The 16,260-nt window shown below is 34.3% G+C and overlaps 1 protein-coding gene across 6 annotated transcripts in view; it reads right to left on the bottom strand.

Moving 5' to 3' along the window:
* Positions 1-16,260, bottom strand: part of PHF14 (PHD finger protein 14) — a gene marked incomplete at its 5' end in the record, with an annotated part of 163,622 nt that overhangs the window by 87,617 nt on the left and 59,745 nt on the right. For all 6 annotated transcript variants that reach the window (XM_082296893.1, XM_082296892.1, XM_082296894.1 and 3 more), the window contains 2 exons: positions 6,601-6,722; positions 6,877-6,927. In XM_082296893.1, the coding sequence (XP_082153019.1) occupies positions 6,601-6,722; positions 6,877-6,927 (173 nt within the window). The remainder of the gene's footprint in view (positions 1-6,600; positions 6,723-6,876; positions 6,928-16,260) is intronic.

Below are 16,260 nucleotides of genomic sequence, written 5' to 3'. Positions count from 1 at the left end.
GATCAGAAAGCACAGTAGGCCAGATAATTTCTCATGCAGTTTTGCTCTCCTTTGCAAAATGAAGGCTCAATGTTAAACTTTACAGAAAAATCACATCAGATTGTCCTGTACATATTTTTCAGCCTGAATTTCTTAATTCTGGTAACAGAATTGAATGGTAAAAAAGTCTTTTAAACATGGAAATACCTCCAAAATTTCAGTTTTGGGCCACTCCTATATAGACTACCCCTAAGATAGTTCCTTCAAGACTACACAGTATCAAGAATCAAACCAGAGATGGAACACAAAATCAGTAGCTAAAGATCTGAGCTTCTATTATTTAGATGGCTTAAATTTCCCCAAAATAAAGCAGCAAAACAATCAACTGAGAAAGGTAACCTGGGCTTCAATTCCCATTTTTCTGTCTCATTCCACGAAAATAACAGACAAGTCTACTGAAGAAATCTACTAGGTACCAGGTAAATAGATTGATGCCTAATTAACAGAAAACCCAAGGGTCTGCCATGCACTTTTAGCAAATGTTCCAGGCATGATCAGCTTCAGGTAGCTGGAAGCCCAAATCCAAATGCACCCAGCAGTCTGCTTCTAGAGAAGCCCTGAATGACAGCAGTGTAATTCTTATTACCAGACCTATGCCTGACTCCTAGGTACTTGGCAAGAGAGCTGCACAATGCCTACAGGTTTTTTTGTAATGTCTGCCCTAGCATATGAATTTACAGAAAGTAAAATGCAGTGCAAATTCAGTTTGAATAAAGCCCTCTGTGAAGAAAATGCGCATTTGTCATCATACGTACTATCCTGCAATCTAGAATAAAAAAGAAACACTTTTCAGAAGGCAATACAATAAAGAATTATGCAAAAAATGATCTAACAGGTAACTCAAGCAATTAGAAAAGTTAATTCACAGATTTAATACCTGTAAATTTTATAGCAGAAATAAACTACACAACTGAATGTTACATTTCCTTTCATCCTCTTAGTTCATTCCAATAAAATAATGCATTTTTAATCCTCCGTAACACACAAGATTGCTGCAAATTGTGGCTTAACTAACATTTTCCTTGTGATTAATCCCTACATTAGTGGTCTTGAACTTCTATGGTAACTAACAGGCTTTCAATCACTCTGACAGACTGTGAATTTTGTTGCAGTGCATTTAAAGTAATGAATAATTAATGTACTTGTTCTGGAATAAACTTCGGCTCATGAAGAGATTCAAAACTAACAGCTAAACAAATAAGGAAGAAATCCTTTACTTGAAGTTTGGCATGCCCCTTTGCATGGAAATTTAAGAAATAAAAATGCAAAGGTAAACCTATACAAGACAAATACAATTAAGGAAATCTGGTGAGAGACATTTTTGGAGAGAAGATCTCCAGAGGATTCAAAAGAGACTGTCTAGAACACACTTTCTGTCAAAAGCAGAATTAAAGCTGACCACTGTGTGCAGCTAAGCATGCAATCTTTTATACAGTATAAATTATCATCCTAAACTTGATACATACGTTTGTAGCACCAGAATCACAGATGCTGCACACCTCTTGAAGATTTTCAGTTACAGTATGATTGGATAACTCCTACTATAGCCAACCTTATAGTTAATTTTACTCAATCACTTCTTTGTTTAGTAAATATGACACTGCATATATTTTATTATTTCTCCTTTCCTACTCCTCACCTTCCCTGCCTTGATACAGTGACTGTACGTGCAGCACATTAGACTTGCTTGAAAGGTGAGAGAGTATATTGGGAAAAATAAGTACTTTTACATTTAGGTTATTTCCTAGTAAATATATCCATTAAAATAAATACTACTTACACGCTTAATAATTTGCTTTGCAGATCTATGTTTTTTGAATACTTTATAACCAGCATTCAAATCAATGCTTTCGACAAATTCTATTCTCTATTCTTTCAAATACATGACCTTCATATTTTTTACCCTCTCTGTAATGCTGAAGTCACAATTTTGCCTCAGTTACTGCAAATCAAATGAAATGGAAAATTCTAACTTAACTGACAATACAGCAGAAAAACTCAATACATAAAACTACAAAAGAATGTACTATATGTTTGCTCTAAATTGTTGGATGAAGAAATCAAGTGTTTTACAGAGATTTCTTTTAACCTGGTTTTGGCCCATACAAGAACGATACTCAAATTCTATTCGGCTTTTCTCAAAATCTACTATTGAGATGCCAGTTTTATCTAATTCACTACATTCCAAAATATTACCCAAGCACATCTTAAAGCCAACAACAGAAGCTATACTTAATTCTTTTCTTTAATAGCAGCAGTTGAAAACTGGATTATTTTTGAGAAGAGACCACTTCTTTAGAAGGGAAGTCATTTAGAAGTCTTCCCTTGAAAGTTTTTGAACTGGATTAGCTTTTGTATTCTTTAAAGAACTGTTCTGTATATTAAAACTACTTTAATTCATCTTAATTTTTTATATTACTAAAGCAGATTATACAGTAATATTGTGCTAGAAGCAGTCATCTGTACAGTGCTACAATATGGAGGGCAGGTTTTACCTATTACATATTCAGCCACCTGAAAGACATTTCTTTATCCATGTTTCGACTAAATATGAGGATGTTCTAAAGAGAATTATTGGGGAGCTATTTTTAAAGATCTGCATGAGTGAATTACAGCCACATTAAAAAAACCCCAAAAAACCAAAACAGGAGGTACTTATGAATCAAGCAATTCCTCTGCAAGATCTATACTTCTAGGCAATTCATGTGAGACTGTAATTAAGCACTCATGAAACCTATTAAATGTCTAAACTATATATGACTTCAAAAGATTCACAAAATGAAAAGCATCGCATCTGAATTCTTTCTGAAACATACAGCAGAGGTCAGCTCTAAAAACAAACAGAACCTTTAAAATTATTTTCTGAGTTTCTTAGAAAATTCACCTTTCACATCAAGCTTTAGAAACTCCCGTATTTCAATGTATGTCTTTAATTTCATACAAATGTTGCCAATATTTGATAACTGGTTAAGACTGAGCAGTGTATTTTTATAGGTACCCTCTGGTTTCACAATACTTTAGTTTCAAGCACACAGTATAGCTCTTTTAACTCCTCTCTCTTTTTAAGAAGTTCTGTGTCTTCATGCCCTATATCAAACCTATCTGTGTCAAATACAAAATATTTTAAAAACTCCATCTTTTATTACTATTTCTCTCAAAACTCAGTGACAGGTCATTTGAGTAAAAGATACTCAAAATCCACACTTTTCTCTAATTACAGCTATAGCTTTCTCACTTATTTATAATGACAGTTACAGATCCAACTTTGCCTCATTTGAGTACATGGTTTCAATTAACTTTTCACTGTTAGATCTGTAAATCTTGACTGTGCCACTCACTCTTCTTGTAAATGGTAAAAATTGCAGAATTAATTAGTTCAACAGAATGTACACAGACATGTATAGAAGAATTTATAAAATAAATTCACTGTAATTTCTTAAAAAAAAAAAGAAATGCCATCACATAAGGATCACAAGACTGATCTTTTCTAGTGGACAAAACCACGAAATCTGAACTTTCAGTTCTAGTGCATGCTACTATACTGAAAGAGCCTATCTATATTATCTGACATCCCTGATTAAATAAGCACTATCTTGACATGTCTGTAATACATACATATGGCAAACTATTAGCATATATAAAAGCAACATGTCAGTAAGTTTTAGACAGAAGCTAATAATTAAAGATATCCTAATTTTTGTTACTACAGTCACTAAGGCATAGTTCAGTCAGTAAAGCATTACAATTCATCAGAATGAAATGTACTTTTTAATGAAAAATCCTTCCATAGTCATTTACTGATTTTAAACCATATGAACAACAGGTTAAGTAAAGCCACTGAACATATAACAAATAATCCCTTAACCATCCAATGCTACCCAGAAGCAGCTAAAATGGAGATTAAAAAAAACCCCATTCCAATAGTCACACAGTAATAACTAATTAAATTATACTTTTTTTGCTCCAGATTCATTGCTAAATAGATTACTATTATAAATTATGAATTTCTGCTGCACTATTTGAAATATGAAAAAATTGCTTATCTTCTTCTAATTCTTACTCAGATAGCAACTCTGGAGTCAGGGCCAAATAAATTTTAGAAAAACTTACAATTTTTAAAAGCAGCTTGTCCAAGTATCATGTAACTAGCCCTGTCTGTGGTAACACGGCAGGAAAAGACAGAAGGCCCTTCAAAATTATTCCTTAAATCTGCGGTTTCACCAGTTACATATTTCTATTTAACTTAGTGATGAACTTCTCTAGTCAGAAAAATCTCCTGTATAACATCACCACAACCCCCCCTTTTCTTAGTTACAGATGGGTTGGCAAGGTGGAAAATTAAATCCAGGAATTTTCGTGAAGACCAAAGACATTAAAAAATATCTGAGAAATTTTGGGCTTTACTAACAGATAGTACCAAACAAACAGATACTGAAAAAATACTTTGTATACTTTGTTTTCCCTCCTAAACATATCTTGCTTGCAAGGAACCCTACAACCTTGCATTTAAAACACTATTTCTACCACCACAAAGGATTCCTGCATGATGGTACAGGGAGAAGAAAGCAACAGGGCAGGCAGAGGGTCACTTCTACCACTTTGTGACAACGCAAAAGAAAATAAGCTTCTGAAAACTTTCTCTGACATAGTAACACTCTGTGGATCACTCCCCTACACATCTTAGGCTGCAGAGTTACCATAATTTAGTAATTATCAAAAGTAAGCCTCCACAGCTCTTTAGAAGCAGTGGTAATCTAAACCGGATAAAGTTGAAGCTATTAATAGGAATTATCTGAAGAACAGCAAGTTATAAATTTAAATATTTTTTAAAAAGTAATATGGAAAATAAGATTTAAGGAAATATTTTTCAGAAAATTATGAACAAAGGATTAGAACATAACAAACTCCTTCTCCTATGCAGGAGTACTGTTTTTGGCCTAATTATGAGGATGATTTTTAAGAGAACCTGTTGGATTTTCGGATGTAGTATGTTTAATTTTGGCCCATCTAAATTACTACTAAAATCTTTTCCTGAAGTAAACAAAACATAACACTAATTTTCTACCATTATTTTTTAACTGCAACTTAAGTATACAGCTCCTCATGGCATTTCCTCATCTTATCCTTTATGTCCTCCAATGTGGTATTCAAGACTTCCAGAAAAAGCCTGAAGAAAAAAACTAATTCACTGCCTTTTTCACAGTAAAGCACAGTATATGTTTTACCAGGATTCCTTCCCACCACAAAATAGCCTTCCTGCATCTTTTATTTCTTGCAAACTATAGGGCTTAAGAAAGCCCTTTATCTTGCCATGGGCAGATAAAAACCTGCTGCCACCAGTTCTCATCAGTGTAACTGCACGAGCAATCCCTGTAACGCCCCCCTCTATTTCACAGTCTGGTTCTGAGTAGGATCTAGGATTACCCAGCAGTAGCAGCTTGTCTATATATGAGAGTCACACAGTTACTGATGAGCTTGTAACAGGCACTCTGCCTCCAGTTTGGAAATACAACTGCACTCTGGCACACAACCTTGAAATTTTATCAACTTCTATGGAACTCATATGCTGTGATTGATACTAAAACCAGCTATTCTGAGTATGTACAAGACTGTATCTGTACCTGTGACACATCCTGATTCTTGCCTATGTGTTGCTTGCCTATGTCATCAGTGATTCTGACTTCTCTCATAACTCTGACTCACAGAAATAAACTAAAATACTTATTTTGAAGTAATCCTTCCAGTTAAAAGCAACAATTATATGTGACCTAAAGAGAAGAACTTGTCTAGAAAAATCTGGTCGAAACGTACAGGACCTAAATACAACACACTTCTTTTAATCTGAACTTATCAGATCATTTTAATGAAATCTCTGTAGATTCAATTAAAATCCACCTTCTGATTGATAAGGTCCATGATTCTTCTTTCAAGAATTGTGAACAGTTTCTACAGCTTTGTAAAGAGGCTACAATGTGAGCTATAAAGTCAAAATCGGCAGAAGTTGTGGTCAATGGTAGCTATTTAATAGCAGCTATTCTACACTTTAATTAGATTTCTGCACCTACTAAAATATCATTCAATGGTCTTTTTTTCATTTCTGTTTCAGATAAGAAACATGATTATCCAACCCTTTCATGATCTGCATTAATGGAGGTAGCATTAATACCTTTTTAAAAACTTAAATTCCTCATAATCCACATTTCAGCTCATAAAATTGTTGATTATTTTAATTCAATTACTTTTAGGATGCTCATGTAGCTTTAATATCATTAACATGCTGGTTTACCATTCTGACCTGCTCTAAAACATTGACAATTCACCCTGATGGGAAAAAGTTAATTCTCCTGTGTTAGAAAAACAGATTATCTTGGTTATTTAAAATATAAATATTTCTGGCAGATCAATAAGTGAATCTAGTCAGTATTTCTGATGCAATGTTTCCCCTAGATAAGGGGAGGAAATTTATTTTGCTTTTAAAAAATTCACTTTCTTCATTTTAATCATGACAGAGTGATAAAGATGGGACTTTAACTCCTCATAAGGTCAGAGTATCAAACCTACCTGACTAGATTTTCATTGTCTCCAGTGCCTTTGCAGGTAGCACACTCAGTCCTTAAATCCTCTGACTTGGGCTTCTTTTGCAGCACAGACTGCCGTTGCCTTCTTTCTCTGGGAATACGCTCCTGTCACAGCACAAGGCAAAAAGAAAGGAATGGGGGGAAAGGAGGGAAGGAAAGCAAATATTTTCAATTATGCCTTGGAAGTAACACTTCAGCCCAAAGTTTAATTTTTTGTGAAACTGTTAAAAAAACAAACAACAAAACACTATATTCCAACCTCAGGTTTTTCTTCTTCAGGCACAAAGCTTCGTTTTCGTCCTCTAGTTCTCTAGAAGAGAATATATTTAAAATTCAGTGTTAGGCAACAGAATGGTATTGCTATTTACCTATTACTGCTAACAACAACAAAAACATACTGCAAGAAATAATTTAAAGCATCACCTACAGAACGATTGCCAAACAACTACACTAATCACATTCTGGATATAAATCTATAGAATTAGCCAGAAAGTAAATATAAACACTTGAGCATGCTAAGTCTTCTTCTTAAAAAGATTGCCACTAGAATTACAAATATCTTACAGACTTTGCACAAACTTCCCAAAACTAGTAATTTGAAAATTGATATGACCACTGGATTAAAATAAATTCACTGAGCAGTAAAATGTGCTCTGTTTGTAAGCCAAGTGATAAGATTAAAAAAAAAATCAAAATTAAAAATTTTATCAAAACAGAAAACTCAGATTTTGAGGAGTAACAAGAATTAAAGCTTTCAAACTGGAGCTTACTATAATGGATATATGGCAAATGCTTATAAAGCTGTAGCATATACCAACATATGACTGGTACACAATAGATGTTTCTGATGATTCTACACAAAAAGGAGAAATTATTTCAGTATTTCAGATGGCAAAAAAATATAAAAAAATATAAATACCAACAGTGTGGAGGACAAGAGGTGTCCATAGACTCTAACAGCAAGTACCAAGGGTTTACAAGCATCTCTTAAGTTGCTACACACAACTTGACTGAGTTCAGGTTCAGTCACTACATTATCTTTAAAACAGCAGCATTATATGAGTGCCACAAGCTGACAGTATCACACACTTTCCTTCTGGTTTAATAAGGGAAGTATATTAGAAGGGATGTGGAAGGAAGTAAGAAACATCAGAGACTATTCCAGTAACCCAAAATGTCAGACATACTGACATTAATAACAAAAATATATAAAAAATCATGAAAATGCTTGTTTTTCTGGGAGGAAATCATCACAGTAGGAAGCAATTTATCATATGATAAAGGAAAGCATTGACTACTTTATGATTTCTTAAAAATTTTTGAAACAGCTGGTGTTCACTTCAGAAAAAGTAAAAAAACCAGCTCATCAGAAAAATCTTAGACCAGTTTAGAAGCACAAGCAGTCATAAATCCAATTGCAAAGAAGCTAATAATATCATGCTTCTCCTGCTTGGGTCCTCTTTGAAGGTGATTTATACTAGCTTCAAATTCAACACAGTTCCCTATTTTAAACAGTTTTACAGATTTAAATACAGCTACACTGCAAATAAACCTGCCACTTCAACACATCTACAACTTTATACTTATGCAGATTTTGATCTGTATACGTTAAAAATGCTCTGTTTGGGAAGACTTCCCTTTTTTAGACAAGAGTTAACACTACAGTAGCAATGAATGTAGTTGAATGGAAAATGCTAGTCTACTTCATGGCTCTTTGAAATACTTTAATTACCGTTAGGATTCTCTTTCACATTTCCCTAAGGGTGATTTATTAAAAAATGTAAAACCTTATCTATTTAATACATACCAATATTTACTGTACATTTAATAACTGAGGTGTGCTACATTCCACAAGCCACACAGTAGACACCCAAGTGCCCAAATCTGGAAAAAGTGATTTACTACAGGTAACTGAATTTATCAGTGTAATATTAGAGGTATTAATGTAACATGGGCCACATGTCAACTACATGTTAAACAATCCAAGGTCACTGCAAATTAAAACTAGACAAAAGAAAAGTTTGATCAGACACCAGCATACTGACTGCCAATTTTACTACTTTCAGCCTCTGGAATTAGTCCTAAGAACATTTACAAAGTTAAATAATTTTAAGTTGTGTAGGCCCTCCTGAATGCAGCTGTGTACAGATTATAAAGAAGTAGGTATAATGGTGCACTGCCAATAAAGGCAGTGTTACGGTCCTCACTCTTCATGTTTAAGCAGCAAGAGAAAAGAGCGTAGGCCTTGTAACATCAGAGTAATGCTATCTTGAAAACTGATACATAATTTGGACATCTAGGAAACAAAGACATTCCTTTTGACTCTAAATAGAAAGTATTACAAGTTAATAACTCCATTTTAAGGAATAATGAAACATATTTAAACTTCAGCAAAATGGAGATGTAAGATTTATAAATAATTTAGTCACTTTTGCCAAGAAAATATTGGTTTTGAACTGTATAAAGTGCTGTATAAAGTGTTATGTATATGACCAGGAATGTCACATTAAATTACACTTGCATGATCATTTCGTTAGCTTTCTAAATCTTCAAACATACTTGAGTTTGTTCGATATCACTAGAAAACAAACATTAAAATCAACACCTTTAGCACACATACTTGTAGGATATTTTATATGTTTTGAAAATAACAATTTTACACTTTTTTTTCCAAAGAGACCTCCATAGTTAAATATATTTGCAATGTTTCTGCTCAGATCATTTTACTATTGCCAGCATTCAACATGGAAAATAAGATCAAATTTGCAACTGAAAATTGGATATTCTTTGATTTTCAGCAACAGCCCTCCAGTAATTTGACATTTGTCATTTTACATATGTTGTCACTAAAGTTACCTTACAGGTTAACTGGAAATAATCAGGTAAATCTGGATTACTATGTTCAATATTATTCACTGCTGTTTGCCTCAAAGTACTGCATTTTAAATTGCTTTGAATAATTTCTGTCATTAGCAGGCTCAGAATGAAAACATCAGAGATTAAAAATATAAAATATTAGAGCTGCATGTACTCTCTGTAAACAATTTAAAATTTAAGATTTGGTATTTAAAAGTAGCTAAAGGAACCTTGTTATTAAATGGCATATATTACAACTGAGATAAACTTGTTCATATTCAAATCTTATTATGCTAATCCCATAAAAGATGCATATAAAAACAGTGATTTTTTTTACTCGAAATACCTGGCAATTCAATACTACAGAGATACCTTCAGTTGAGGATTTCCCTGTAACGTAAAATGGAGCAAGACAGTTTTGAGAAATTTGTCCCTGCATTTCCAAAGTGTTCGAACAGTAAGTCAGGGAAGCAAAGACATGTTATCAGCACTCAAGCAAAATCCCAATTAATGCCACTGCTGTCTCAGCAGCTTTTTTATTTTACTGCAGACGGTAGAAATGCTGTAAAACTTCTACCTTTTGGGATGGACAACTCAGTCCAGATCAAAAAAGAGCAAGGTGTGGATAAGAGAGATGCAACCCATACGCAGCAACTGTGACAAGGTGATACTTTAGGACAAGAATAATAATTTTTTAAGGAGTACTGAACAGTGGAAAGTGGTTCAAAATATGCACCTATAAAATTTTCTACATGTAGAAATAAAAGATTTCTGTGAAAAATTATTTCAAATGTTGACGTTTAATGACCACTTTGGCAAGTGTTTGGCTGTGTTTCATCCTAAGTTGTGCACTTGCACAGCTTTGGAATTCATTCAGTGGGCACTCCAGTAAGGGCAAGGTGTGCTATGTGCTCAGACACTTCCCTACTAGTAACAGTGAGACTCTGGGAGTGAGACTGAGCTCTGGAGCCCACAGCATCAGAGTGGAATCACCATGCAGCTCTGTTTACTACATAGGCAGCTGAAGATTTAAATCAGATGTCTATAGCTAAGGGCTGATTCTGTATAACCTTAACTGCCCCAAAAACTCGGACAAACATGCCAAGCTCATAACAAGTGCAAACTCCGTTTTTCATTTCATTCCTTTCACAATTATGGCAGTGAAATAATACAAAGAAAAGAATGAATTGATGCTAAAATCAGTCAAATTAATAAAATCTGACCTCCTGATACTATACCATATTTCTATTCCTCCCCTTCTCTAGTGACTTCTTAACCTCTTCTTCTCTAGTGCATCCAAAACACACCTCCCACCGTATTCCAAAGTTCTCCCTGTGTTCCCCAACTGAAGTGAGAACCTTTTGCGTACTCAGGCCTCATCCTTCCCATTCAGCTGCTCTAATAAATACTCCAACACTTAGTTACCCTAGGCATACATAGCTCTCAGTCAAATACTGTAATAATGGGTCTACCAGTTACTAAAGGCAATGCTACTATAGTAGTGGGCAACTAACTTATTTTCATTAGGAAATCCAGTTAAAAGCTATTATTTTTTGAAATAAACAGGCCAAAGATTTAGCTGCTGCATCACAAAGAACATACCTTACATTGAACTGAAAGAGAAAGAGTATTTTATTTCAATAGCAATGCATCCCAAAATAATCTGAGCAGCCCAAGAAAGGTCAACGAATTAAAATTAAGATTCCAGCATAAAATAGAAATATTTTTAAACAAGAACAAAAGAAACACTTTGATAAAAAAGTTAAAAATTATGAAAGAGAAAATAAGATTAAATTCTTCTTATTAGTCTCTTTTAGCATAACATTTTGAGGAGAAAGACATACCTCATCAAATAAACTGCTAATTAAACTCTTTAAAATCCTGTACAATTATGTTCCTTGGGTAAAGAAACGGAGCCATTTGATTCAATGAAATCAAGGTGAAGGCAAGACATCTTTTCCTGACCATATCTCACCAAAGGTTTAGCCTTCATAGCAATTTTAATGCCCTTCCTCTAAAACGACCAATGCTCTGAATAAATGAAACCTAAAGATTAACAATGTCCTTTTTTGTTTTTTATTTCAAGGCTTACCATCTGTGGAGGTTGGAGAACCATCCCACACTATTAAGGTATACCCCATTTCACTTATTTCAGTTATTTCATTAACTTCTGATTTTTCATTTAGTAGTTGCAAAAGAGAATCCTACCTCTTGCCTATTGTTTTAAAAATTCCCACAAAACATTACAAGAGTCCCTACAGGGAAGCAGTGGTAGGCATCACATGCAAACAGTTATCAAATCTGGAAAGAAAGAGAAGTAGCAAAACACCCAACATTGGTTTGCTCCTCTCTAATCTAATTTGCAATGATCTGGGTTGACAGTTACTACAATATCCCATAAAATACATTTCATTTTATAATATAAAATGCAAGTAATGAAACACAATTAAGAAAGAATGTTAGAGAAAGCCTAGGAAAAAAAAAAAGAAAAAAATAGGAGAACTAGAGCATACACTTCCACAGCCAAGGGAAAGATAAATAAAAAATTGGCTTCTTTCAGCCATCACGTTTTGTGCCACAGAAGTATCCATCTGTGCTGTGCAGCATTCTGCTGTTACGGAGCGGAAACTTGCATGTTAGCTTAGGGAATTAGAAGAATCAGGACTTAAATGGCTAAAAAATAGAATACTGACACAAGAAATTAATAATGAATGATGAAATCATAAATGATATAATGTGACACAGATCAAATGCATGAGGGTATGGGGTGATGCATGAGAGGAAATGGTGAACTCAAGACACTTTAAAAAAATCAGAACATTAAAAAACCCTGTCCAAAATGGAATGAAAATATGCTGAGGGAAAATGTGATCAACAATGGGTTCAAACCCAACTGTAGGAGAAGAAGAAAGATTGAAGTGGAAGTCTCCATTTTGAACCTGGAAAAGCTAGAAGTGAATGCTTACATTTCGTATTTTTGTTTATAAGCAACTGGACAACAATATGAAACACATAAAATGAAGAAGATTAGATAATGCATTGACTATAAGATTTTGAATATTCTCAGAAAAATGAATTCCATATATGAGACAAATGAAAGACATCTATAAAGGAACAAATAAAGTCTAGGATGAACCCTGTAGTCTTTGAAAGGAAACAGACTGTTTGCAAAAGGAAACAAAGCAGCAAAGCAAAGCTGCAAAGGAAACAGTCTGTTTGCCATCACTAACAGATGCAATGAGTTGATACGTTAGCTTCCAGGTGGGAAAGCACCAACGGTGAAAAGGACAGAACAGGTGCCAACATAACCCAAAACCCCTATGGCTGTCACCAAACCTCATTGTTATATTTCATTGTTTATGCTTTAAACCAGTTCATCCAAAGACAGCAGTAGAAGGCTGACTGTTCCCTTGGAGCACTTTTGCTTTCCCAGTTGGAAGGAAAAACCACAACATGATTGATCCAGAACTTGTGAACTGACCAAAACAGGAGAGGCAATTCCCAAAAGTCAGAAGTGTATGCTCTTTGTGAGCTTTTTCTGAAATGGTCCTAGAGGATAAAAGTGTATACTGTCACCTATTTAATTTCTTGGTTTACACAAGAAGATACAGAGGAGTTAACAATGTTAACAACACATGGAAAAGAGCATGAAGTACTGAAAGCATCTGTGGTCAGTGGCAAGGGTTCAAACCCACTCCACATAAAGTGAACTAGCATGGTTCTGGATTTGATCTCTTCAGTTGCAGTTTTTCAGAAGGTCAATGGTGATTTCTGCATGGTAATTTCAAAAAGTTACTTGAGAAAAAAATATAAACAAAGAAGGGGTTAGACCACAATGACATTTAAGACAACGTAAGTCATTCCCAGTCATTTGCAAAAGTTGTATTAATTCTGCCAACTATTTCACACACCACAACCGAAAAAGCACTGCTCCCAGTTCCTCCTTTGCTTACTATGCTAACTGGTTAGAATTTCCTTTAACTGTTTGTACACGCACACAAAGGCAGCAAAGAGGCCCAGCACACCTGCTCATGCCATTCTAGCTAGGTATTTTAGGTAATTCAGGGATTTCACTACATTAGCATGCATGCTTCTGCTTGCAGACAGGAAAGATGGCGATCCTTATTATGCTCATGCTTCTAAACCTCTTGGATGCCACAGAAACAATATGGTCATATACACAGGGCTCTTCTTTCCAGCACTGAGTTTCTGATACCCCTAACAGTGCTGGTACTACAAAGTAAGTATTACTTTTATTTGCAAAGCTGAGCACAGGAAATTTAGTTGGTACTCCAAGCACTCCTGGAGTTTGGAGGCACGGGATATCATTACGAAAACATGCATTTTCATTTGACCATTTCATATAAATAATTCAAAACTAGTCTCAGATTTCCTGTTTAAAAAATTAATGAAATTACTGAAGACATACCTGGCTTTCAGAACTATTGGTACTATGATAATTTCTTTCCTCTGCAAAAAGTCTGTAGCTGTTGTTTTGTGTGTGCGTGCTAATTTTAAGAGGGAAAAATGTGAAGAACTTTAGATGCGTTGATTTTTGGAGATCTATAAACCTCCCATTTCTTGTTAGAAATAATAGCACATACTGTTTATGTTTCCCCGACAGACCTGTGGCTACAGTAACTACTTGAAAAAGACACATAGCTGTCTTTTACACACGCTGAAATGCACAGGGAAGAGGATCAGTATAAGATTACAACCATGTTTTAATTCTGGATCCTATGCAAATTCTTCAGACATTTTCATTTCTATCTTATATCAAGTAGTAGCTGACACACTAACGATATACTTCCACAGTTTTACTTTTTCTCAAACTATGGTTCATAGATACATATCACATACATCAAAAACCTCCAAACCTCAACTCTCTCCTATGCAGCCTTTTTCATATACTGATAAGGATAATCTAAAGACAAAAAAAAATTAAAAGGAATCAGTAAGCATTAGAAGGCTATATAATCATTCCAAACCAAGAGGTCATGGCAAGGAGAATTTCATTACTACAGAACAGAGGATAACTCTGGTATGAAACACAAGCAAAACAGAACACACTCAGAAAACAGAACTGGGAAAACTTTCACTATACCAAAAAAGCGACTTGAAGAAATCACTGCACTAACTATCAATAGCATGCATAAAACAAACCACAAAAGCCGGTGAAAAAAGCCACACAGGTTGAAACTGCACAAATAACGTGTTCTCTATCCTGTTACACATTAACCATAACCGTTCTGCCAAGATAGCAATTTTTAATAATCCATGACATCACCCACCCCTTATGAAAAGTTAGAAATTACAAACTTCCTTTGCCAATGAAAAAGTTATGATGAAACCAACTGCAGAAAAAAATCCTTTTGACACTCTTTGCTTTGTTAAAAGGCAGAAGTAGTGTTCAACTGATGGCACCACATAGGCATAAAATTATTTTAAATAAAGGTAAGGACTGCCATGTAGACACCAGATGGCACACTCGTTCAATACAGATCAGAGTGAGTATCTTAAATGGTACATATCACTACTATTCAAAATATATCTCTGAAATAACTATTAAATTGTCCAGAAAAATGACAGTAATAAAAAGGGAACTGTCAGACAAAAAGAAACAGTAATGAATCAAAATATGATTACAAAAAAAACCAAGTCAACCATAAAGCTTAATTACATAGAATTACAATTTTTCTCTATTTTTTGTTTCCATTGTCTTCAGAACTTTTTCTTCTAGAAAACCAAAAATTTTGCAACATTCCTGCTGCCAAGAAAAACTATCACTGAGTCTATCAATTAACTTGTAACTACTGTTTCTCAGGCTTAAACAAGTAACAGAATTTGATAAAGAGCAGGATTGACTTCTATCCTTTTTAACACTCATTTCCTCCAAAGCACACACTTAGAGAACTGAAACAGAAGAATGAGGACAAAGAGGCCAAAAGACCTCAATTTTCAGGTGTTGTTAAAACAAGTGATTCTTTCCTGGAAAACTCAATTTAAGAGGACTTATTTGCAGAAGTAATAGATAGGCCAGTTACCTTTACTTACAAAGATATCAGTACTGATACCATTGGAATACTATTTGGAATATGTCCATCTCTCCATGCCACTGCAGCATGAAAAAGTAGTGATCTTTCACCTGCAAGGTTTTTTTCCTTCTTGCTTTCTTAAAAATCAAACCAACCAACCAAAACAATCCCCAAACTCCAAACAAAACAAATTAAAAAAGAAAATGTAAAACTCTAATACATTCCATTTGCTTCAAGCATTGTGGAAGAGCTAGATCTTACTTCACTTCATTCTGAATTTGATCTGAAGCCAGAAGAGTATCATGTATCCATGTATTTGGCAAGCTAAATTAATTACTTTTAACATTTGTGACATTACAACGTCATAGACTCAGTTGAACTTTTCTATTAATTAATGAAGAAAATGAAGTATTTTACAATGTTTATTATAATGAAAACCGTAAGTTTTAGAAAGTTGACTGACTACTGGTTTTTTTTCTAGAGCATTTATGTTCAGTTGACAGAAATTAATCTTTCAATTCTGTATGTCAAAACCATAACTAACTAACAGACTTTTTACTGATAAACAGAAATTTACTGTCTGTTCCTCTTGATTACACACAATGCAGTTACAGAAAAAAGATTTTCAGGTTTCAAATAAGAAAAAAGGTAAAATAGGTTTGGTATCAGAGTATTAGAATACTTCATTTATTTACAGGCTTCAACTATTAAGTTCCCAAAATTCTTTAATTTCACCTTTATAACACTGGGTA

The sequence above is a fragment of the Coloeus monedula genome, assembly GCF_965178545.1.
Source record: "Coloeus monedula genome assembly, chromosome: 1".
In the NCBI taxonomy this organism is placed as follows: Eukaryota; Metazoa; Chordata; class Aves; order Passeriformes; family Corvidae; genus Coloeus; species Coloeus monedula.
This window is presented reverse-complemented; position numbering and strand designations above follow the sequence as displayed.